The sequence below is a fragment of the Amblyomma maculatum genome, chromosome 1 (genome assembly GCF_055883805.1).
Source record: "Amblyomma maculatum isolate TAMU_Amacu chromosome 1, ASM5588380v1, whole genome shotgun sequence".
Classification (NCBI taxonomy): Eukaryota; Metazoa; Arthropoda; class Arachnida; order Ixodida; family Ixodidae; genus Amblyomma; species Amblyomma maculatum.
Window position 1 is genome coordinate 115,500,043 of NC_139344.1, and position 23,150 is coordinate 115,523,192.

At 44.3% G+C, this 23,150-nt stretch overlaps 2 protein-coding genes across 6 annotated transcripts in view; one reads left to right on the top strand and one right to left on the bottom strand.

Annotated features, from left to right (window-relative positions):
* Window positions 1-3,573, bottom strand: part of LOC146203543 (lysosomal alpha-mannosidase-like) — a 117,268-nt gene extending 113,695 nt beyond the window's left edge. For 3 of the 4 annotated variants that reach the window (XM_084585717.1, XM_084585718.1, XM_084585719.1), the window contains exon 1: window positions 3,291-3,573. In XM_084585717.1, coding sequence (XP_084441843.1) covers window positions 3,291-3,422 — 132 coding nt within the window. In that variant the 5' untranslated portion in view covers window positions 3,423-3,573. The remainder of the gene's footprint in view (window positions 1-3,290) is intronic. The other variant, XM_084585716.1, reaches the window with a different exon arrangement.
* A 505-nt stretch (window positions 3,574-4,078) lies between these two features.
* On the top strand, window positions 4,079-16,598 carry LOC146203557 (uncharacterized). 2 transcript variants are annotated; one of them, XM_084588837.1, is made up of 5 exons: window positions 4,079-4,189; window positions 4,631-4,768; window positions 5,521-5,730; window positions 7,705-7,932; window positions 16,486-16,598. In XM_084588837.1, exons 2-5 carry the CDS (start codon window positions 4,637-4,639, stop codon window positions 16,552-16,554), a joined length of 639 nt encoding a protein of 212 aa, XP_084444963.1. In that variant the 5' UTR covers window positions 4,079-4,189; window positions 4,631-4,636; the 3' UTR covers window positions 16,555-16,598. The 2 variants fall into 2 exon arrangements, with proteins under 2 accessions (XP_084444963.1, XP_084444964.1); XM_084588838.1 differs by lacking the exon at window positions 4,079-4,189 and adding an exon at window positions 4,305-4,462.
* The last annotated feature ends 6,552 nt before the right edge of the window (window positions 16,599-23,150 follow it).

Sequence of the window (23,150 nt, forward strand, 5' to 3'; positions counted from 1 at the left end):
GTATGTCAAAATGGGCTGGACTGGAATCTTTCGGATGTGCCCTAGCAGCCAGCTCTTGTCACTATCTGTGCACGACTGTTGTTCACGCACTCAGAAGACACATTCCCGGTAAAAGAGCAGTGCGGCAATGTATCGCTTGCAGTCATGCACATGCATTCAGCGCGCCGCCAACACCTAATCGTCGTGTTTTGTTGCAATAAAATCCTTCAAAGAGGACTCGCTAAACTTTGTGTTGCCGTACTTGCCTCATTCGATCAAAAGAAGTCGGATGTTCGCATCGTCTGTGTCGGCTGCTAATCAAAGCAGACCGCATGCAGATTCGGCGAAGGAACGTAGGCGAGCAGAGTTGTTTTGCAGAAGGTTTGAAGAACTTTATAAACAAATTTATATCTAATAACAAATCAAGTTTAGCTTGGCCAAAACTGCGCTTTATTTCAAGAGTTTTGTTGCAGAAAGTTATTTCGAGCCCGCAAGGCAACGAGGTGGCGCTACCGGTGTCATCGCTGTGGCATGTGGCAGCGGTTTCTTTTGCTTCCTTACCGCCACAGACGATGCAAACATCCGACTTCTTTTGATCGATTGAGGCAAGTACACCAAACAAGTTTTGTATAAAAGATACTGGCTACTAAACGCGATTGATATGCAGAATATCAGCTACAAAAACTTAGCGTTTTAGTTGGTATAAACGTTGGACGGCACGCACGTAATTGCACAAAGAGCGGGTTCGTCTGCTTCAACCGCGGCTCTTAACCCAGTTGCTTGTAACGTAGTTGCGTTCTTCGAGTGGTCAGTAGGCTTGCGGTTGGTTTCTTGTGATGAAGCTCGTCTGTAGGACAAGGAATTCAAGAATGTCGCACATATTTATGCGTGGGCACAGGCCGACGCTTACCGTGCTGTTACGCATATCGACTGCACACGGGTTGGTACCAAAGTTTTGTTTCGTACAGGTCTCTGTCCGCATCTCGCCCACTTTGCAGATAAATCGAACTGTCACTCATGATACCGACTGAGTTTTCATAACAACGGTGCTGGCATGAGGCAGAGTGACAGAGCAAACGGACGCGCACGAACAGCTAACCTAACCGCCGCCCCTTACTAGTACTAGTCAAAACAGGACGCAAAGATGGCGTCAGCTGCATACTGACGTCAGCTGTGACGTCATGTGAATACCCCCTATAGAGAGACGCCATAGTGGAGGACTCTGGAAATTTCGACCATGGTTCCTTATCGTGCACTGACATCGCACAGCACACGGGAACCTTACTTTTCGCCTCCATCGAAAAGCGGCCGCCGCGGCTGGGATTCGATCCCGCATCCTTAAGTGCAGCAGTTGGACACCCTAACCACTAGCTGCGCCATAGCGGCGGGGCCATTCTTCGACAGAATTGAACATTCTCTTAAAGCTATCTCCACTCACGTAAATACGATCAGCGGCAGGAAAATTCACTGTCGGACGGGTGTGCTTTCTTCGTGAACGCATCAACTGCCATTAATTACACAGCGTTTCGACAGCAGTCAGGAGAGCTTAGAAATTGCCTATAACGTCTACAATATGTATATACATAACAGGCTTTTTATCGAACCTGTAAGGAAACAAACCCGCCGCGGGAGATGCAGCCGCATTTGCCAGATCTAGTTTAAACGACTAATTAAATGAGCATAGACATTGCATTTTTCTTCTTGTTAACAATACATGAGGCATTATTGAACCTGAATAAGCAAGTGATATCTGCCTGCGAGCGCTAAATCATTTTTAATTAAACTTTATTTTCTCATAAGTTTCGGTTTTGATTTCAGCAGCCAAGCGATGGCTACGACGTCAAAGCACCTTTCTAATAAGTGGCCACTGGGCGTCGCCATATTGTTCGCTGCACTGCTTTGTGCACTTGGCACTAGCACGGGGAAGCTGTAGCGGAATCGGTTTGCAGTAGTCCAAAAACCAGAAGCGAGCAAAATGCGACCCCCGTGTTGGACAGGTCTATAACCTCCATAGACTAGAGCAGGATAAAACTTAAAAGAAAAACAGCAGTTATCAACTATGGGACATTGTACACGGCGTATGTATAACTCCGCTAAACTGCAAAGAAAAGAATAGGTTTTTGAAATTTTACTTCGCCGATGGAGCCAGAGGCATCGAAATTCTTGGTCTGCTAATCTAATCTGGTGTTTAGATTGTTATTTAGTTCCCCGGAAATGCTTTAACAACTAACTACTTTCTGTCGTGGAGGAATGGTGTGTGGCAGTTACTGCAGACTTGAGTTGTATCCGACTATGGCCACGTGAGGGATGAAAAACTGCGACATAATCTTTGGTGCTTCACCTTTTGTGATTCCTGTCCTCGAGACAGGCCGTCTTTAGCGGTTCGATCTGTGACTTAAAACGGCGAAGGAGCGATTATATCGCAATTTTCGCACCCCTCACGTACCATGAATTCCAATTTGTCGTCCAAAAAATACGCGGCTTACTATAGTGCCTAGCATATACTGTATATTCTAGACACCATATCTATACTCCTTTAACTTCTCTCATTCTGCCGCTAGGGTCCCGCTTGTAATCAACTGCCCATAGGCGACCACGCCTAACCTTCACCACCGACATGGGAATCTGGGCTGCTTAATACGGTAGCCTTTCCTTTCTATCCCCGACAGGCCAGAAATTTCACATAAAAAAAAAAAAAACATGCTGGACTACAGTCTTCAACGAAAACATCTAAACAATTACATGGTTCAAATAGGGCCACCGCCTTCCTCCCGCTGGCTTCTTAGAGATCGTCCCATTAATTCGCCTCTGCGACAACTCAACAAGAAATTCCCACGTATAATTTTCATTTACAACTGTATATTTTCGGGAAATATAGATATTCATTCCGTGATGCTGTTCAAACCATGCGAATTAGAGGGGAGGATCCTAACTTCATTGTTTCCAAGTAGACACACCTGATCTACCACATGGCATTACTTTCTCGAGAGTTCCTTCCATCTAAGCTTTTGCCTCATTAGATTTCATCAGTCCTCCAAGTTTGTCTTCATTTTTTCGAGTATTTTTTTTTTTTTTTTCAATTATATGAATCATGTTTTGCAAGCTGTTTTCAACTCCAAAACTTCATAGCGCCGCGAACAAGTAGTGGTTATAACTTTCCTATGTGGGACGGAAAACTTTACAGGCAGTTGGGATCTATCCACTATAGTTTCCCAGACGATTAAAACATTGAAAAAGACCGCGATGTTTTCAATGTGGAGCCTTAAGCGAACTAATATGGCTAGTACTACATAAGAATTGAAAGAACTAACCTCATACGTGCATGACGACGCCATGTCATCTTCGGCCAACTTCTGTGTGAATGAAGTATTCCCAAAGCTAAACAGTATGAGCACAGCCATAGACAAGTGAAGTCTGGAGCATAATACTAGTTTCTGCGGCATATTTGGAACTTGTTATTGTTAAGGAGATGAGAAGCAACGACCTTTAGGTGCTGTAACACCTTTCTGCGGCAACAGCAGTGCCGGCTGTAGTGCGATTTCCTTTGGCTGGCTTCATATTACTCATACCTTTGCCGTGCCTGTGCGACAAACCGGAAGGCAAAGACGCAGTGTAAGTCTCAGTTTTCTGTGATGATAAGACGATGCATAACGTCTTGCATAATACTTGCAATGCATAAGTATTGAGATGTTTTAAAGTGTTTTAAATTTTCACGTATTCGCGCTCGAAGAGGGAAAAAATAAATAAATAAACACCGCATTTAAAAGTCAGCGACAAATATGCATGTTCTAACTGGACAAGAAAACAACCAGTTTACCCCTTTAAACAATAATAAAAGCAATAATGGCAAGATTCTGAAATGATTTTCTGGGATGCAAACACTTTCGGCATTTATATAGCATTTATATAACTGAAGTAATGCGCCATCTCCCTTACTCTTAGCAGCTCACACCTTCACCTATTTCACATACACATTACTCCAAACTGGCAATTTGTTTTGTTTCTGCATGTGTGCAAAAGGCAGTTTTCATGCTGAAATCAACAAAATGCTATTGAAATAGAGAGATCCACGTATTAGCCGCGTTCAGCCGATTTTTTAAATTCACAGTTTAAAGCCGTTGCCACCAGGGGACACATGTCGCCGGTAAGCCGGAAAGCCGCAGCTTCGTACGAAAACTAGTCTTTCTTCCTCGTTTCGCTGCCACGAGCGGTGAGTGTCTGGGCGGTATGCGCTGTTTTAAGTGCGAATTGTGGCTTCTACTCTTCAAATAAGCTCAGAATTGTTTAGTGTGTTTTCTGGGCTGTCCAAGAATCCGTTTAGGAACCGTTGTAATTATGTGCGGTGATTTTGAACTCTTTTAGTAAGCAGCAAGATCGGCAGTCTTTCAGCTCTAAGCCTAACTGTTCGCTGTGAGTAGTTGGTCAACGTGGTTGCACTCAACGTGGTAGCAGTCAGCTGGATACGATCGTCACTTCAATTTAGGTAGATGCCGCTACATTTTAATAATCAAGTTTTGTTGTGATATGGTGAGGGTGTGGGTAATTTTTTTTGGCTTAAATATTATGATAGCGGCTGCCGGCCGCAGGAATGCTACCGACCATAAGACCACGTTGCCGGCGCTTTAGGTGCGATTTGATCTTGCTTCTACAGCACAAAATGACGGATTGCTGGGAAGATACTCCTCCTGCTACGACGGTGACAGCAGTTGTTCCTACGGAGCAGCTAGAGACGAAGCTGTTTGGCCGTTGGAGTTCCAGCGATGTTCAAGTCAGCGACATCGGCCTCACTGTAAGGACTATACCTACGTCCGTTGAGAAATCTCCGGCCCAACTCGAAGAGCTGGAGGTTTCTCGCGTACTGAATGCCTCGAAAGTTGTGTAATGGCGTGCCGCCGAATTGTGATGTTAGTGTTGATTAGTGGATTCTCTACATTGAAATTAATGTTGTGCAAGCCCTGTAGAGATGCAAAAGCAGTTGCAACGCTTATATTGTTTTGTCATTTAGTTTTCTGAATTATACTTCTTGTCATACGAACACCTCCGACACTCATTGAACTCGATCTGCATTGAGGGTTTGAACGATTTAACCATTAGGTGCTACACGACCGTTTTGAATGACCGTTGAAAAGTTTCCGTCGGGTAACGTCGAGGGTGGCGACGCCCGCTCTCGAATGTGCTTGAAAACTCGAGAGCGCTGGAGGAAGCAACTTCGAACCAAGCAGGCTCGGGCACAATTGCACTTGAGAAAGTTTCCGTGTGACTACCTCGATCTGCATTGAGCTGGATGCAGAGTTCAGTGAGGATCGAAAGTGTTCGTGTGACAGAGGTATAATGCCTTTGGTCAATCTTGAAGGTAATGTAAGCGTCTCGTAGTTCTAGGCCGGTGTTTTTTGACAATATTACATGGGAGAAAAATGCAACTTTTATGTGGTGTGGGAGTTGAGCTCAGAAAGTGGTTGAGTATGTTGTTAAAAAGTGGAAGGGGAGCTTAGGCTTGTTGTGTTGTAGTAACATGACCTTGCACTTCGTATTTTCATGCAGGACTACATTGCGGTAAAGGAGAAGCATGCCAAGTACTTGCCCCACTCATCTGGACGTTATGCATCAAAGAGGTTCCGAAAAGCACAGTGCCCTATTGTGGAACGTCTCACGAACTCCATGATGATGCACGGCCGCAACAACGGCAAGAAACTGCTGGCTGTCAAGATAGTCAAGCACTCTTTTGAGATAATTCACCTGCTTACTGGAGAGGTGTGGTTTTCGTGCTTCTTAGCTCACAAACTCTGCTTGCATTGTTCTTTTGAAGCCACATTATGAGCATTCGTTACATCAGGTACTGTTGTTAATCTATATATTGAAGTGTTGGCTCCGTTACGTGCAGCAACAATTCTGTCAGAAAAGTACTGTAATGCCTTACTGCTTGGCCTTGCCCTTAATTTGCTTGCGTCTGGCTCACTGGAAGGCTTAGCATTGGGTTTTACTAGTGCTTTCTGTACTTGAGGATTAACACTGGAGAAATAATTGTTTTATTGAGTGAGCTTGATACCGCCGTGCCTATAGCGACAGCATTGGTAGTGACCATTTGAAGAAAAGTCGCGTGCATGCCTGGCTGTGTGTGTGATGTTATGAGACCAGGTGACATGGTTGATTTGGAAGGAGTGAAGACTCCGGGACCTTTGATCCCCTTTTTTTAACAAAATCACAGGCATGTCTCTGGTAGATAGTGGTAGGGGTGATATGGTGAGACCATGGGACTTTGGGTGGGGGAGGGAAGTCACTAGGAGCATGAATGTCTGTCATTTCTTTATATGAATGGTAACACAATTATTTAGCATGGTTTAGCATAGATGCCACGCGAATGCCATTGGTTTTCAGTGAATTTATCATGTGTATCAGATTTTTTAATATTGTGCTGGATAGCATGTATCTGCTCCTTTAAAAGTTTTCACATTACAAGCAGGGAAAGCTGCATTTCTTGTTACTGTTCAGTACTGTGTATCTACTGGCTATGTGCTATATTAAGTCGACATTTTTGCGCAGTGGAGTGTAAAGCCTGGTTCACATGCAAGCGAAAACTCTAGCGATTTTTGCCGTGGCAACGCAAAAGCCTGTTCTGAGCTGTCGCGGCGGCGAGAGCGACGTAGTTCCAACTCGTTGGAAATGTTTTGCTCTTGTTGCTGCTGCTCGCCACTCAGTTCGCTCAGTTGCTTGCATGTGAACCAGCCTTAAGCTACTGAGTCGAAACATGCCTTTATACTCAATGGAGTATGTCTCCATTTGGAGATATTAGTTTCTGCCTGAGGTTATATTATCAGTATTCAATATTTAAAGCAAATTTGTAGTGAAACTGACATTTGATGTTGAATTGAAATTCGGGGAAAAAGTTTTTTGATTAAAACAAGTTAGAGGTGCTTCTACATCAGGAAGCTTTCATTCTTGGTGCCAGCTTCTACAGCAATGATGTGAATGAACGAACTTGGTGTACCAGTGTGGCCAAACTACACTAAAACCTTTTTATATTAAGCGTGAAAAAATGTAAAGTGGTTCAATATAGTCAAAATTCTTAATATGAAATTTAATCTAAAACATGCATAAGAGCAGTGCACTAGTTCAGCCTGTGACAAACAAGACAGCCGTTCAGGCTGCGCTTATTGAACAAATGGGAAGACCTTTCCTGAAGCTTTAGCCTTGTTTTCAAAGTTCTTACAGCAATTCCAAAGAAACAAGCATCAGTTAGGTTGGTGTTGTCTACCCCATAGAGTGGAGCAGCTGTGAATAAAGCTCCAGTTTAGGTGGCTTCTCCATATTACAGCATTCTAGCATAAAAAGTAACTTGTTAGACAAAAGGCTATCGCTGTTTTCACCATCTCTGTGACATAGCATAGAATGGTTGCTGAAAGTCTACAGCTGTCTGCACCGCTACTTTAATGTGTACCATAATGGCGCTGCACATGCCAAATGGGTCTGGTTTCAATTCCATTAATGCCGTGATTGGGTAATTTTAAATTTTCTGCATTCCCTTTCTACAAAACCTGTGAACTCTGAGGGGCTTTTCTTTTGTTTATTAAGCAGCAATTCTGTTTAACCATTTTCTGTTAATTCTAGATACTACCATGTTGTATGTGCATTGGGTTGTTTGCTTGAGGTCATATTGGTCCAAGGTTATGCCCAGATTTGGGTTGTGTTTATGCTTATGGTGGCATTGTGCTTTTTGCTTGTTTGCAGAACCCACTGCAGGTGGTGGTAAACGCCATCATCAACAGTGGTCCACGTGAGGACTCCACTCGTATTGGGCGTGCTGGCACAGTGCGTCGACAAGCTGTTGATGTTTCACCCCTCCGCCGGGTAAACCAGGCCATCTGGCTACTGTGTACGGGGGCCCGTGAGAGTGCCTTCCGCAACATTAAGACCATCGCTGAGTGCCTGGCAGATGAGCTCATCAATGCAGCCAAGGTGAAAATCGCCAGTTCTTACTGCTTTAAAAGTGTCGTCGCATTATGTCATGTGTAATGTTGCTGCAGGAGCAACAATTTAGAACGGTGTGAGTTATAGGAATTCCCGATTGCATTAATCAGGTTTCGTTTACTTGTGGTTCTGAGACTTTCTCTTGGGAAAACTGCTGTTTTTAGGGTATTTTGAAAATGCACCAGTTGTTCTAGGGGTGCTTTACAACGCATGCTTACTCTTTGTCTTGGTGGGCTCTCTGGGGCATGCAAGTCTGGAAGAACTTGTTTTTCATGCTGCTTTGTTCTTCTACCTCCTCCCTGTAAGCAAAACCATCGTTACTGTTTGTGAACCTCTCATGGGCTGTGTGTTGCCAGCCACATGACCCTAGTATGAAGTGGGCTAGGTAGCATCTACAATTTTTAAGTGAACTTTTAGGTTTCTTTCATAAACCGAGTAGCATAGTTTGCCTCAAAGCATCGTGCGTGTTTTGATTTCATTTGACCTCTACAGCACTCAAACATGCACACTTTGTAAAAAGCGACCTCATAATGTGAAGCAAACAAAGGTTGGTGTTATTTTTGTGTGTGTGTGGGTGGGTGGGTGGGTGGGTGGGTGCTTACATCAGTCAACGCTGGTGCAGTTTAAAATTGTACTTTAAGAAATGTGTACTTTGGTTACATGAAACTGCAATTGCCTCTCAGTAGGGGCTCTTCCCGCAGTGACGTGGCAGGTTCTCATGATGTCATGAATAATCCCCTTAGACCTACTAGTGGGACATTGCAGTATGTAGCTGTTGAATAGGAATTCAGCACAGTTTATTGGATTGACCACATTAAGAAAATTGGCACATGTAATTGACTGGAAGGGCCTCCTTGGAAGGGCATCTGCTGACAGTTGTCAGAATACAGTGGCTCCTCTTTTCTTTAAGAAGCATAGACACCTACGTTTTGGGTTTGTTTTATTCTTGACAGTGATGCACAAGACAGTGTACATTGGTCACCAAGTGATATTTGCCTAGGACCGCTTAGTAATTTATAGTTGAATTTCTTTTCTCACCTGTGTTTCAATTTCAGGCGGCGCTTGTGACGTCAGTCAGTGAGCAATTGAAAAACAGCCTTATAATCGTTCCTCTGTCATTTTATTTCATAACACTAAATCCAGTCTGCCTCAAAAATGGGAATCTCAACAAAAAATGAATCAGCAATAATATTGTACTTTTTTTTTTTTTTCCATCTTTCACGTGACCCTGACTTGAATGTCACAGCCATTGCTTGGCTGCTGAAACTTTATACTGGTGAGAAAATTCATAAAATTAGCAGTCGTGGGCAAAACGCACATAGTTAGTGGTTCTTATACAGAAATGTCTTGCGCATCATGAACAAGAAGAAAAGAAGTGTAACAAAGATTTGGTACTCCTTTAAACAAAGCTTTGGAAATTAATATTATTTACTGAAAAAGATACGAAATTCTATTCAAAATACAGCGCTGCTGGTTGTGGGGGCATGAATCCACATCCAAAGCTCAATAGCTACTTTCGCTTGTTGCAGTATTTGCATACCTCTGTGCTTTTTGCGCTTACCAGGCCTCTACTTGCAGATTCTGCCTTTCTTGCTGCTTTGCGTCCGACATTGTGACTCTGGTGTTTCACAACTGCATTCCTTTCTCGGTGCAGTGGTGTGCTTGAAGCATCCATAGTAGATTCAATCATTTTTTGAAATTGTGCATTTGGAAGTTTCTGTTTGTTAAACGGAAGTTTCTCCGTATCGAAACTGCGTCGCGATGTTGTGGCTAGTTGATGGAGCCGGGACCTTGGATTCACTGCTGGGAATCAATGCCGTGGGATGCTGCTATTCCAGTTATGCAAACGTTGCCATCATACTCAAGAGCTCGCGCCGCATTAGCGTCGCCCGCCACCGTGAAAACTGAACTTTCCCCGTGTCGGCACTGCGCCGCGACGTTGGTTGACGGCGCTGGGTCTTCGGGTTCACTTCCAACGTTGATTCCAAGGGCGGGGCGGCCTTCCCCAACATATCTCAGTGATCTTCACTGAGTGTGCCGGCATATCCGTGCGGCTGCACAATTGCATCAGTTGAGCTTTCCGTGTGCCTGGAGACTCGTTCGTTGGAGCCGTACCGAGTCTCAACATAAGTGGGATATCCTTGGCTCTTTCACTGCTGCTTGCGTTTCTTTGCCTTTCGGGCGGACTGCACGCGCTGATACTTTTCATAAGCGTTGATGCCGACCCGGTCTTCGTTTTGATTTATTTGCCGCCGGCCGCTTCTTTTTCTGGATAGGAGGCTTGCATTCATACTTCCCGCACGTGTACTTCATCCTATATTTCTGCACCGCGCGCTGCTGCATCGCTGACACACAGACGAAGCCTCATGCAACAGTGGGGGTGACAACAAAGGCAGAACGGCAGCCACGGATTCACAAACTACCGAGCAGTTGACAAAATCGTGTGCGAATGTGGTGGGAGCAGACGCAGCAAGTAATAGCGCACTTCTCAGCAGCCACTCTGAGAGCGTGCTGAGCGCCACGTGACTGGCGCAAGCAATCAGCGCCTAGAAGTGGCTCTGCGAGGCCCTTGCGTTTTTTACTTTTGGGCATTTATTTTTTATCATAGACACATGGTTCCGATGGGAGGAGTACTGCAGTAAAACGGGCTTTTCAGTGGTACCAAAATTTTCGCGGATATTTCGGCCAGTGGTTTGCTACCAGCGGTTACAAAAACAATATTTAGGCTCGCTTTGAGGCTGTTTTCAGCGGAGGTTTTTTGCAATGTAATTGAACAGGCTTTGTAAATTCCAAATCTGATCTTTTCTGAAATTTGATTTTCGCAATTTGATCCCTGCGTCCCCCCTTAATTATCTGGCACTGCGCATGGCACTCGGTATATCACTAGAAGGTTGATCCTCGGTTTGCACTTCAGTGATCATATCTTAGGCTTTTCTCGTGACAGATGGTCACATTTGCATCCACTGTCACATAGTCCTGTCGTGAGAAAGGGGTAGACGGCATTAGAATTCAACTTCTCAGCAGTACTTGTCTCTTCATCGGGGTTTTGGTTTGTTTGCCTCTGAAGTCTGAATGGTAGAAGCAGCCAGGGGTGGAAGTGCTGCTCCATTCTGCTCCGAACTGCTTTCCCTGCTACAAAATGCAATATTGCTCCAAAACAGCTCCAAACTGGCTGCCTTGATGTTCTGCCATCAAATTTAGCAGAACATGGGAAAAATGTCACTGCACTAAAGGGCAAGGCTTAATGCACTGGGCTTAATGCAGAAAAAAAAAAAAAATTGTAAGGGAGGGAAGCGTGAAGTAAAATATTTGTTTGTATGTAAATTTAGTGAGCCACAGGCGATTGAAGGGAATTATTTGCAAAAAAAAAGTGCACTGTGTGTGTGACATAGCACCTCCTCTCAGTCTTTTGAATCACCGGTTGAGAAAAGCAAGAGCAGCAAGCGAAGCAGCAGGCGCAGCATCTGTCGCTCGCGGAAGGCAAGAAGCGCTGCCCGGGGGCGTTTGAGCGCACTCGTTCCCGCTTGGTCCTTATAGCTGACGCAGATGGGTGACGTCTCATCTTGGCGGCACCCTAATTGAGTGACTTAACTATTTTAGTCTTTCATACTTTCAAATTACGCGCCATCGCAGTATCTCCCGCTATCATCCAAAGGTCTGTTTTATTTTAGCCTTTCATACTTTCAAAATGCGCGACATCGCAATATCTCCTGCTATCATCCAAAGGTCTGTTTTGGTGCCAAGACAGTCTTTTCAGTAAATTTTCTTGTATGGTTATTACATTTAACTTGGTGTCAAAAGATACATGATGTTAGCTTTAAAGAAAGTAACTAGCCAAGAGCAGGGCCAGAAATATTGATCTGGTGACTGTCCAAAATTCAATTTTGAGAAATCTGCGAAAAACTTTTTGGGGATACGCTTGAATCACCAAGGCTAACAGTAACTCGATAAAATGGGTTATGACTGGTTTCTGGTGTGAATGCACCGTTTCCCATTGAGATAATTACGCCCCTGCAACTCAGAAGCAAATTTATTTCTAGAAAGTTTGCGATTCCGCTCCGCATGCACCACGCCACTAACTTTTCCAAGTGCTCGATCTGTAGCGCCCATGGAAAAACAGCCATATAATCACGATTACGATGCTCGCATGTGGCAGGAATTGCCAATCGCCTCGAGGAAATTGTTCGCTCTGTCGTGCCTGCCGAGCACCACCGGCTATGCCCTTATCGGCCAAACGGGGAGCGCTGATAGCTGATAACTGCATGCAGCATTGCCTCTCGTCACCGGCGCGCCTCTTATCTCTACCTTTCTTCGATTTCTGGGCCGGAATGACGCTCTAACCTCAATTTCCCCCCTTTTACGCTGTGGTCGGGACGTCTCTAAACCAGCTAGGCCTATGCGACCTTTTCAAAATGGCGCCAGGGTGCAAACAGTCGACGCGGGCAGCCAACCAAAAGTGGTCTTTTGGGTCACATGCTTTCGGAGCCCAATATCAGCGCGTTTCGTGCAAATTTGTCCCTTGTTTTCTGCTTCAGGTGTTTGCTCACAGACTCCGATTGTGACATGGGAATCGCCTGAATCACGATAGACCAAAATGATGCCAGTGGAGCGCATATTTCTCGATCTGCGGGCCGATCAAAGCTCGGTGTGATTTGACCTCGATTTAAAGGGACAAACGTTCAGATTCACATTTTTTGAGTGCTGTAACGTGCGAAATAGGCGGTATTTTTCAACCAAAATTTGCAGATAGTTGCGGAAACATCTCAAGATTGCGAAAATGAAGAAATAAAAAATCCGATTTTTAGACCGATTTCCGGCCGCAAAGAGCCGTGCCCCCCCTTAATCTGAGCTCCAAATTATGGCACTGCTTGAGTGCATCAAAGTGGTAGAGTCGACATTTGAATCTGTCAAGTCAAAATAGGCAAATGGTTTAGGTCACACTGGGTGTTCAGTTACGAAGTACACCAGCAAGCGTTCATTTTGCTGCTGTTCTGTTCCAAGTTGGCCGTTTCTCTTGTCAGAGATGAGTGCAAAGTTGGAAAGTCATTGAACTTGCATAAAATGGAATCAGATTGGAGATTTTATATTTCAGAAAGAGAGAACTGCAATTACCAGAGGCATTTGACCTCAGAAACCTGCTACAAAACTCTTGTTTCATTGCTCCAAAATGCTTGAGCCTGCTGACACCCCTGAGTACCTTTTCATGCTTGTCGCCCACACTTGCTCCCTAGTGTGGGCCCAATTGTGTTGAGCTGACGGCAAGTCAATGCTGCAATACATCTCATTGTCAGCACACAGCAACAGGCAGCAGTAGGGGACCTTGACATTCTGGATTGCAGTCAAGCTCGGATATATTGCATTATTGCTTATATTCTACTGTCTGAATCCACCCTTAAATATCTCATACAAAAATGTTGGATTCACATTTACTGAACTCCTGTTGATGGAACTTCGATGCAGTCATAGACCCATTTTTGACTCTAAGGGACCTGGGAAATCATCCAAATAATCGAACAGTCTGAAAAAGTGAAATTTAAAAAAAAGAACCACTTTGCTTCAATAATTGGCTCCAAAAGTCTCTAATGTCACTCCTCCTCGTGTTCCATTTGCAAGTGGCAATATTAGATTCAATGCTTTTGTCATATCCGTGCAGCTGCATGCTGTGCAAAGCTATAACTGTGTTGCATGGGGCATAGACAGAGACTGCAAAGCAATGAGAAGGATGCCCCTGGAAGTACTGGCTGCCCCTTGTACATCCGTTATGCCCCTCACCAAGGGTGTTGGCATCTGATACTGCCATTGCCTGTTTGCAACGTGCATAGCTCACACACACTGTGTTGTAAGTGCCCTAATAGGCAACGAAGAGAGCGCGCCATTAACATCGGGGGAACAAGTAGCCAAACCTATCCAAGCCAGTCTATCTGATTGGCTCTGATGGCGCCTTTTACGATGGCTAAGGGCCATTTAGTGACAGTGAAGCTTGTTTGCGCCTAGGTTGGGTTGAAGAAAAAAAATCTCGATCCAAAAACAAAAGGCAGTCTCTATAGTATTGTTGGTATCTAGTCTTTTTGGAGTCCAAAGAGTGCGAAATGTTGGTCATCATTATGTAGCTGTTTCTATGAGGTACGTGACTGTACCCCAGTGAAGTCCGAATTATTGCAGTCCATAAGTCAACCGGCTACTGTATGTTGAACTGTGCACAGTGTCCCTGCAAGGGAAACTTCTCCTAATGGCACTCCAGTGAAAAGTCACTTGAGCGACCTTTAGCACCTGCTGGCAGCATTGCAGCTGTAAAACTGCATGACATGAATGCCAAGCCTGCTGAAAGTAGGCCTGGTGCATTTTCAGCATGAAACTGCTGTTGTGCTGTAAAGCTAGCCTAGCTGACGTAAGGCATGCAGTGCCTCTCCCATGGCCTGCTTTGCTGCTGAAAGATGTAGAAATCTACTGTACCTATTCGTCCAAACCAAAAATGCAAATTGGCCTTGTGCTGCAAGCTCCAATGCTCCATTCTGACCCATGGCGTGGCACAGTGCATGTGCCTGGTGGGTCAAAGCACTTGTGGTAAATGGTGTGCTGCTAGTATTCCAGGCTGTACATGGCTGTCAGTAGTGTGTTGCTAGCCTAATATTAACCTTGTGTCTTCTGCCACAGCCAATTTTCAGAAATTTTTATTGGCAACCATGCTCTCCTATTAGCATTTTTGGCCACAGGAATGTCTTACAACACCCTTGAAGAAACATGGGTGCTTTGACTTCTGTCCTATCAGCAGCTTCAACATCTAGTTCTTGCCAAGTTTGTGTCCACCAGTATAGTACTGCGCTCCTTACCATGGGCGTTGGCAGGGGTGTGCGAAAGGGGTGTTTGCCCCCCTCCCTCCAACCCTTCTTTTGCTCCGCTCATGGCAGTACCTAAGCGGTGGCCTTATGGTGAAGCACCCGCCTCTTGTTCGGGGTGTACCAGGTTCGATCCTTGGTTCCGGTGGGTACCCACAGGTTTTCCAATGAGTACAATATTTCCCCTGGCTAGATGCTCGGCTCTTCTTGGGTGAAATGCTTGAGAAAAGTCATTGACCAAAATGTTAAAAAGGGCCGCGTATCTGCATCTGCTCCATGAGGCGGTCTTTGGTCCGCGAAACAGATCGCTGACCCATCGTGCAACCAACACATCCCCCCTCTCTCCCTAAGACAAAATCCTGCGGACACTCATGCTCATGAAAAAGTTCATCTTGACGTACGTTGAAGATGTTTCACTGCTGAGCTGCTTACAATTGCCTTCAGCCACTCTTTTGCCAGTTGGGGCCAATATCTGTTCAGTGCAGAACCAGAGACGCTCTTGAAGACTGGGCTATGGTAATTTTTGAAGAGAAAATTTAATCGTGCGATTTTTTTCAGTGCAATAGAAAGCTTCATGCTGTAGGTCAGTGCTGGAAACAATGAGCAGAGACTGCGATGATGATTAGGCGTGAACAAGTGATGTCTCATCCGTCGCATCAGACGAACATTTTTAGTGTCGTGTAGCATCCATTTTGGTTTCCACTCAAGACTGTTGCGCTCAGGAACGTATGCCTCATTGAGGTTTAGTGAGCCATGGTCACTTCTTCATACAAAGAATTCAAAACAAATATGGTGCCGTCTGGTGACAAATGCTAAAAGCACCTCATAGACTATGTAAAGGAGTGGTTTGTACTGAAGAGTGCTAAATATATAACATGGCGAGTACTGATTGAAAAAACACTATGCACTTGAGAAAATTGGTGTTATTTTTCCTGAGGTGTGGCCATGTGGTGTACTACACTGATAATGGCAGCATTTTAATGCAAGAGGTCACTGCAGTTAGTTTTACTGGATTTTCAGTGCCAGATAGAATATAATTCCTCATTTCTTGGATATTGTAGTGCTCAATCTCAACTATACGAGACTTATCTTTTCATTTCACCATGACTCCATAACATAGGTTGATCGGCGTTCAGTCCCTCAGCCATTCATCGCTGATGCTGAAAATTTTGGCACTCATTTGCAGGGCTATCTCCTATGCCTTCTGCTCTGAAATGGGACTTCTTATCGGAATAATGGCACTGCACACGTTTAAACCACAGAAGAGGAACAGAACCTTTTGTAGTTCACGCGACATCGTCATCCGCATTAGTCATGGTGAAATTGCGCAACAAACACAACACAAAAGTAAGAGGGACACGTAGCACGGGACGAGCGCAACTTTTGTGTTGTTTGTTGCGCAATTTCACCATGACTACAGTAGACATTCACCAACTAGCCCGCCAACAGCTCCTGTTAAAGCATCCGCATTATGTTTGAAGCGAAGGCCCCATTCTTGACAGCCCCTTGAATGGCGGCTTTGTTTTTCGGGATGCGGGTTACGGGGACAGTCACTTTGAGTTTGAAATAGTTTGGTTGTCTGATGAGAACCCTAGTGGCCAGTTCCTCGTGAAATTGTTTCCATGGTATTGCCACCCATCACCTTAGGTAACTAACACGTTGCTACAAGTGGAACTGGAATGTATATCCAACCTTTTTCTTGCAGGGTTCATCCAACAGCTACGCCATCAAGAAGAAGGATGAGCTGGAGCGTGTGGCGAAGTCCAACCGTTAAACACCGTCTGCAAATAAAGTGCACTGCGGTCGGTGCTCCTGGCATCTTTTGCCTTTTCTTGTGCTCTTTGTCTTCTCTGGGCTAGCCTAGCCATCATCAAGAAGGACTATATATGAAGCACACGTTGAGTGGTAAGGCAAAGTCTGCACACCACAAGTGCAAATTTTCATAGCTTACCGTAAATTGTGTGCAACAATGCGAAGTACTGGGTGCCAATTCCTTTGGCTGTTGAACTTTATTGACTTGCTGGGTGCAGAGTAAAAAGCATATTAGGTTTACTCGATTTGGCTGCACTTTCTGCACTAGCTCTGGCAGGCCCAAGCAGGTGCCGAGAGCAGCGTGCAAATGGCTTGCAGCGCTAGTTCAGGTGCTGCGCGTTTGCTGCTCTTAGCGATCAGCCAGTTCAGAGATTCGGTGAACTCTCTCTGAACTAGGCCTGTATCTTTGCAAAAGAAATAGTGAGGACAGGAGTAATGTGCTGCACTGGAAAAACGATTGCAAAGGTGCTGAACTATGAACTAGTTCAGCCAAATAGAGTAAACCTATTACTGGTAATCTCCAGTGATGCTAAGTAGACACGTCCCTATGATAATCAGACTGTCTTGATGTTTCTTTTTGGAAAGGTAAAACAGTAGCTGGTTTTCTGTAGTTTGGTGTGCTATTGTGATGACAAAATTTTCGAGAGCACTGCAGAAATGCGTAAGGCTCACTAACTTGCTGCAGCAAACTGTATATTGCATACGCCTTGTAGATTTCCCACTGCTGGACTTGTGACAATAGCTGCATTGTTAACCTTCCATAGCAAGCTGCACATGTTCTGTTTTTAAATTTTTTCATCCCTTCGATTAAATTATGGAATTTCTGATCAGTTTTATTTCTGATTTTCTTTTGTAATGCTCAACTTCCGGTCACATGACCCCTGCCACGCATCGCATGACTGGATGTGTGACGTTGCCATTACTCTGCGTGGCTATTTTGACGTCGTTTTGGCTATAATTGCCTCATTACTTAACTTCACCAGACAAGCTTTTTTCATTCTCTATCTAGTATAATCATTCATTTTTTGGTCTCTCGTTTACGACGAAATTGTGTACACTACTTTTGGGGATGTCAATTCTTAACATAAGACTCTGAATGCTTATGCATTAATAACCATTCAAAGTGCAAATGCACCAGTGTGAGCTATGCTGTAAGGTACACCAAGCAGCCCTTGTTTGAAAACTTGATACTGCTGCAAAGGTCAAACCAGGAGAGAGAAAATGGAATAGAAAGGCAGGGAGGTTGACCAGGCGATGGCCAGTAGGCTACCCTACACGTGTGGAGGGGAACAACCAGGAAGGAATGGACAAAGCCAAGGGGCAAGTATTCAGCAGCAACATTTTTATGAGGTAGCTCACTGGCAAATGCAGTAAGCTATTGTGTGGAGACAAATGTGCTGACATAAGTTGGTTACATACTTTGGTTACTTTCTGCAGCACAGTTGTAAACTGTGGTTTATGAGTAGTTTATGAGGCAGATTTAATGCTAGTGTAGTTAAAATATGCAGGGATGGAAGTGGTGCTCCAGTCTGCTCTGAAGTGCAATAATGCACTAAAACTGCCTCGTAATGTTTTACTGGGGAATTTGGGTTTAGTTTGGTTTATGGGGTTTAAAGCCCCGAAATGACTGGCTATGAGACACATTGTAGTGGAGGGCTTCAGATAGTCGCCCAGATGCTTTTTGCACTGACACTGCACAGTATACGGGCACATTGCTTTTCACTTTCATCGAAAAGGTGCCGCCATGGCCGGGATTCAATTCCACATCCTTGAACACAGCTGCCCTGCGCCCTAACCACTGCACCGCCATGGCAGGGCACTGTGATATTTAGCAGAACACACTCTTGTTGCATGGTGGGTCATTGTAATGCCTACAAAAGGTGAGATCCAATGAACTGAGAAGCACAAGAGCAGTGGAATGTTGAGTTCCACCTTTGTGATATTGGGGATGCTGTAGTCTAAATGGTGGCAGTATACCTGGGGCAGAGGCATGATTAATTCCGTGCTGGGCCTAATACACATAGAATTTTCGTAAATTAGAGGCATGGAGAATGTTTGTCGTAAATTTAAAATGAGCCACAAGGGATTGGGAAGAATAGATTGCAAAAAAAAAGAAAAATGCTATTTGCACGGGACTACCTCATCAATTTTGAATTGCAGTGGAGAGAGGCAAGTGAAGTAGACACGGCAAACTCCTGCGAGCCGTTGCGAAACTCGTCCGGCTACAAAGAAATACATAAGTGTTAATGCTTTTGCTCTGAAAACAAGCTAGTACCTCACCATCGGGCCTCTTTGTCAATAACAACCTTGCCAAGCCAGTGTCAGAAAAAAGCCTGCTTGAAGTGTTATGGGGGCGACTCCACAATGGTGCCAATCACTACAAATCTCAAGGAGGCCATACAGGTCTACTGCCAATATGTTGAAAAAACCTCGCTTTAACCAAGCCATATGACCATGCCTATATAGCTTGGGTACAGTGTGCCTTACTTGGCATCCAAGGACACTACAAGGTTTATTCTTATTCCACCTTCCCACCTCAAATGAGCAGACCAAAGTTGGCAGCTCCTAACTTTCTGATATTGTGTGGTCTCGTTAAGTTGCACAAGCCATCGAAGAATTAGTGCTTGGCCATGTTAGCTGCCACCTGCCAGTACCATGCTCGTGATTTTGCACTGACAACGCCAATACTGACACTGGATTTTTTGGCGCAAAGTCCCCTTTAACATAAAATTGAAGAATCCCCAGCATGTTTGAAGAGAAAAACGCGAATAGCCACTGGTAAAAGGCAGCAAAGGAGGAAAAGGCTACACTTTAGTGCTGTCTATCCATCCTGAAGCTACTACTGTTTAGTGCACAGGTACTTAACACAGAGGTAGAATCGAAGAATATGCACCAGGTGTTCACAATGATGTGAACTTCTAACTGGTGACTGTGCTTGAGCACATCAGAGTTGCACACTACAAATTATGAATCTAGCAAGTCAAAATAGGCAAAAGCTCTTAGTCTAACTTTGTGTTAAGCAAGCTGAGTCTGCTAGCTTCTGAAACAGCGATGGGTAGATTTTAAATGGGCCTTAAAACATTGGTAACGTGGCAGACGGTATTAAGGGGAAAGCCTTGAATGGCTCATACTGTCTTCGACGAAAGCTGTTCACGCTAGCGGTGCACCTGATTGGTCGACAGAGAAGTGGTCTTCAGCCGCCAAATTCGAAGCGACCAACCAGAAGTCTCATCTTGTCTAGCGTTCCTGCCATCTGCAATCCCAAACTTGAACATGCACCAAGGAACGCCACACGACAGGAGCGATGGTGTACCGTCCAAATGCACACTTGTCAGAGAAAGTGTGACAGATACTGCGCCTTTGGGCAAACAATGAGAGGCAAATGATAGGAGAGGAAGGGTAGATTTTCGTCATTCTCCTCTTAAGAGACATCTAAGAGACCCTCTAATCTTTTTTTCGCTTTCTGACCAGCATAGTTGGGTTTATTTTTTCCCCAGCCCTTTCTATACTGTGGCCTGTTCTTAATCTTGCATCATCCAAACCGGACTTTTCACTAACCTTTATAGATTGCCAGTTATGCTAATGTGTTGTAAGACTTGCACCTGCCATCCATCATGTTTTGTCTTGTTTGTATCTTGACACCGAGTATAAATTTATTAGCATATTTTCCTCTCTGTGATAATGGGTAAGACTTTTCAAAACAATGTGGTATTCATTTACAACTGCTAAATAATCTTGTGTTGAATTTCATTTCGCTCTTGGTTTTATGAACTGAATCATGGCTGTGACATGCAGGGTGAGTTTAGTAGGTGCTTCTCTGAGTTCGATTCCACCATTGCCTTTTCATTCCACTGCTGCAGGGTCTTGTGGGCGAAGGCCTTATGCAGGGTGTAGGTAGGTGGGTTGGTGGTGGGTAGCACTCTTGGGGCACGAACGGTTCACTCATAGTGGCATTTTAGGGATGACTCCCGGATTTTCACCAAATGCTATTGGTGTTACTGTTGCAGTTAAATCATGGATTTCTAGTGGCCTGGCCACACACATGATCTCAGAGGTCCTGAGGTAGTTCTGGCACGAGTTGTAGTTGATATGCAACTAAAGTCTGCAGTAACTGTCTCCCACAGTTCCTTCGTTGCAGAAAGTAGTTCACTCATAAAGCTTTTCTGGTTACCTAAATAAAAAGCTAACCATTGGACTAGATTATAAGCTCAAGAATGTCAGTGTCCCTGGCTTGTTTAATGTAGTCAAATATTACAAAATGATATTGTTTACTGTTCAGTGGAGCAATGCACATGCCCTGTACCATAGCCCACAGTTGGCAACTGCAGTTTTTTTTTTGTAGCGAAAGCTACACTGCGATAGGTTTTCATGACCTTGGGTAGCCGCAGTTACGTCATGAAGAGGTGTAGCTACAAGAAGAAGCCGCTGTTGATAACAAGAACTTGGTATTGCCACCCTGGTAGAGACTAATGACAACAGCGAGTTGCCTGCACTGAAAGCTTTCGCTCCAGATCCGGTTCAGCAGCGTTGAACCCCTGTAATTTTTTTTCTTTCATTTTTTTACGATAAAAGAATTTGCCTGCAGAACGGATTGCTTCAGCAATTCATTTTTTCCGAGGACTATCCGCGAATGTAACCAGCTCAGTGCATACATTGTCGAAAACCCAACTGTCCAGTCATTCTTGAGTGTGCTTTAGTCCGAGTAGCATATTTGTATTCGACTTGCAGCAACGCCCATCTTTATCTTGCCTACGTTACATGTTCATATGTGTTGTTTCTCCCTTAGGTTGCCTCGCTGCATGATGCCTAGAATGATTTTTTATTATTGTGTTGTGCACATAACAGCTGTGATCCGCTTTCTTGTTTAGTTTTTTTTTTTTTCCCTAGCCGACTGTCAGTACTTGCGTACATTCACTTTTTATGTGTAAGACTGGTTTGTTTGCAAGCAATATGAAAAATATCATTCTGTAGTTTTTTTTTGGTCCTTTTTTCATTCAATTACTTCACTGTACCGCCCACTCCTGCATGAGGCCTTCCTTGAAGGCTGGCAGTACTGATGAAAAAAATAAATAAATAAACTTAATATCCTAATATACTAATATATAGACTAAACCTTTTACTTCCTTGATGCTTATGTTTGCCGCACAAAAATTCAGCTTCTAAGCAGCTCCCATAAGCTCTGTAAATTTAAGCAAAGCAGCCTACTATACATTTGTGTCCACTGCAGTGTTACAAAGAGATGTCCAAAAAAGCCCACCCCCTCCCTCTCCCGACTTGAACAAACTAGTCGGGTTGGCCCTAGCAAAACAGAAATTCTGGCTACATGCCTGGTGCTAGGATGCAGTAAGCTCCTTGCTTAAGGGATTGCACTACTTCTTGATCTGCTACACTAGCCTTTTTGCACTAATGTTGGGCAGATATTTTGGTATTGTGAAATGCTTGAGTGATTGTACTCATCAAGTCTGCCATAGAAATTAAACTGAACAATTTCATAATGTTAGACATGAACCAATTCAACGAATACTTGTTCTGAAAATAAAGAATTATTTTGAGCTTTCATTTTGTTGTATTTTATCAGTATATCTTGCCAGAATACTAATCACTTCTCAATATATTTTCTTATTGGTTACTACATATACTTTGGGAAAATCCAAGTAGCTTTCACCTCTTAGAAATAACATCTCAATATGCAGCCTTTTTATACATGCCACCTCCTACAGAGGTCATGTTCAAGGTTAAAAGGCCCAATAAAAGCTATTTATTTAAAACTAGAAAACACGCACAGGTAATAGGTATCCCATCAATCCTCTCTGCAATACAAATTTTGAAGCTAGCTTTGTCAGCACACCGAACATATTGGCGATTGATGCTTTTCCTCTCCCCCCTCAACTCTGTGCACGCTGGCATGCAAGGGAAAATGAAAAGTCGCAATGGAACCCCGCCATGTCCCATCCCATCCGTGTCACTTGGGAGCATCCAATGACTGGGCGCACCCAGCAAGCGGAGGTGTCGGTGTCACCCTAATTGGTGGCAAGCAGTTGCAATAAGCACCTTTTGAAAATTATTTGTAAATTATAGGCTCCACACACAGTTTTTAAATTTGCCTCGAATACTGATGAAGACTACCTTTACGGATTTTTTGCATTAGAATATTAGCATGAGTACCATTTAGGAGCCCTTTGAATGCCAAACCCCTTCATGGATCACTGCCTTGTCGTGGCGGAGGGGCTTGCGAAACTCGATGAAGTCGTGAGCTCTGCTGTGTAGGGCCACCCAAGATAGACAGGTCACGGCAGAGAGTTCTGACAAAATGTGATTCACTAGAGAAGGTAATGGCAACCCACTCCAGTATTTCCTGTCAAGAAAACCCTATGACCAGTCACAATAGCATTAATGATATGGCGCCGGAAGATGAGCCCCCCCAGGTTGGAAGGCGTCCCACATGTTACTGGGGATGAACAAAGGGCGATTTCTAGTAGCTCCAGGATGAATGAAGCGCCTGGGCTAAAGCCAAAAGGACGCTCAGTTGTGGATGTGTTGGGAAGCGACCGGAAAGTC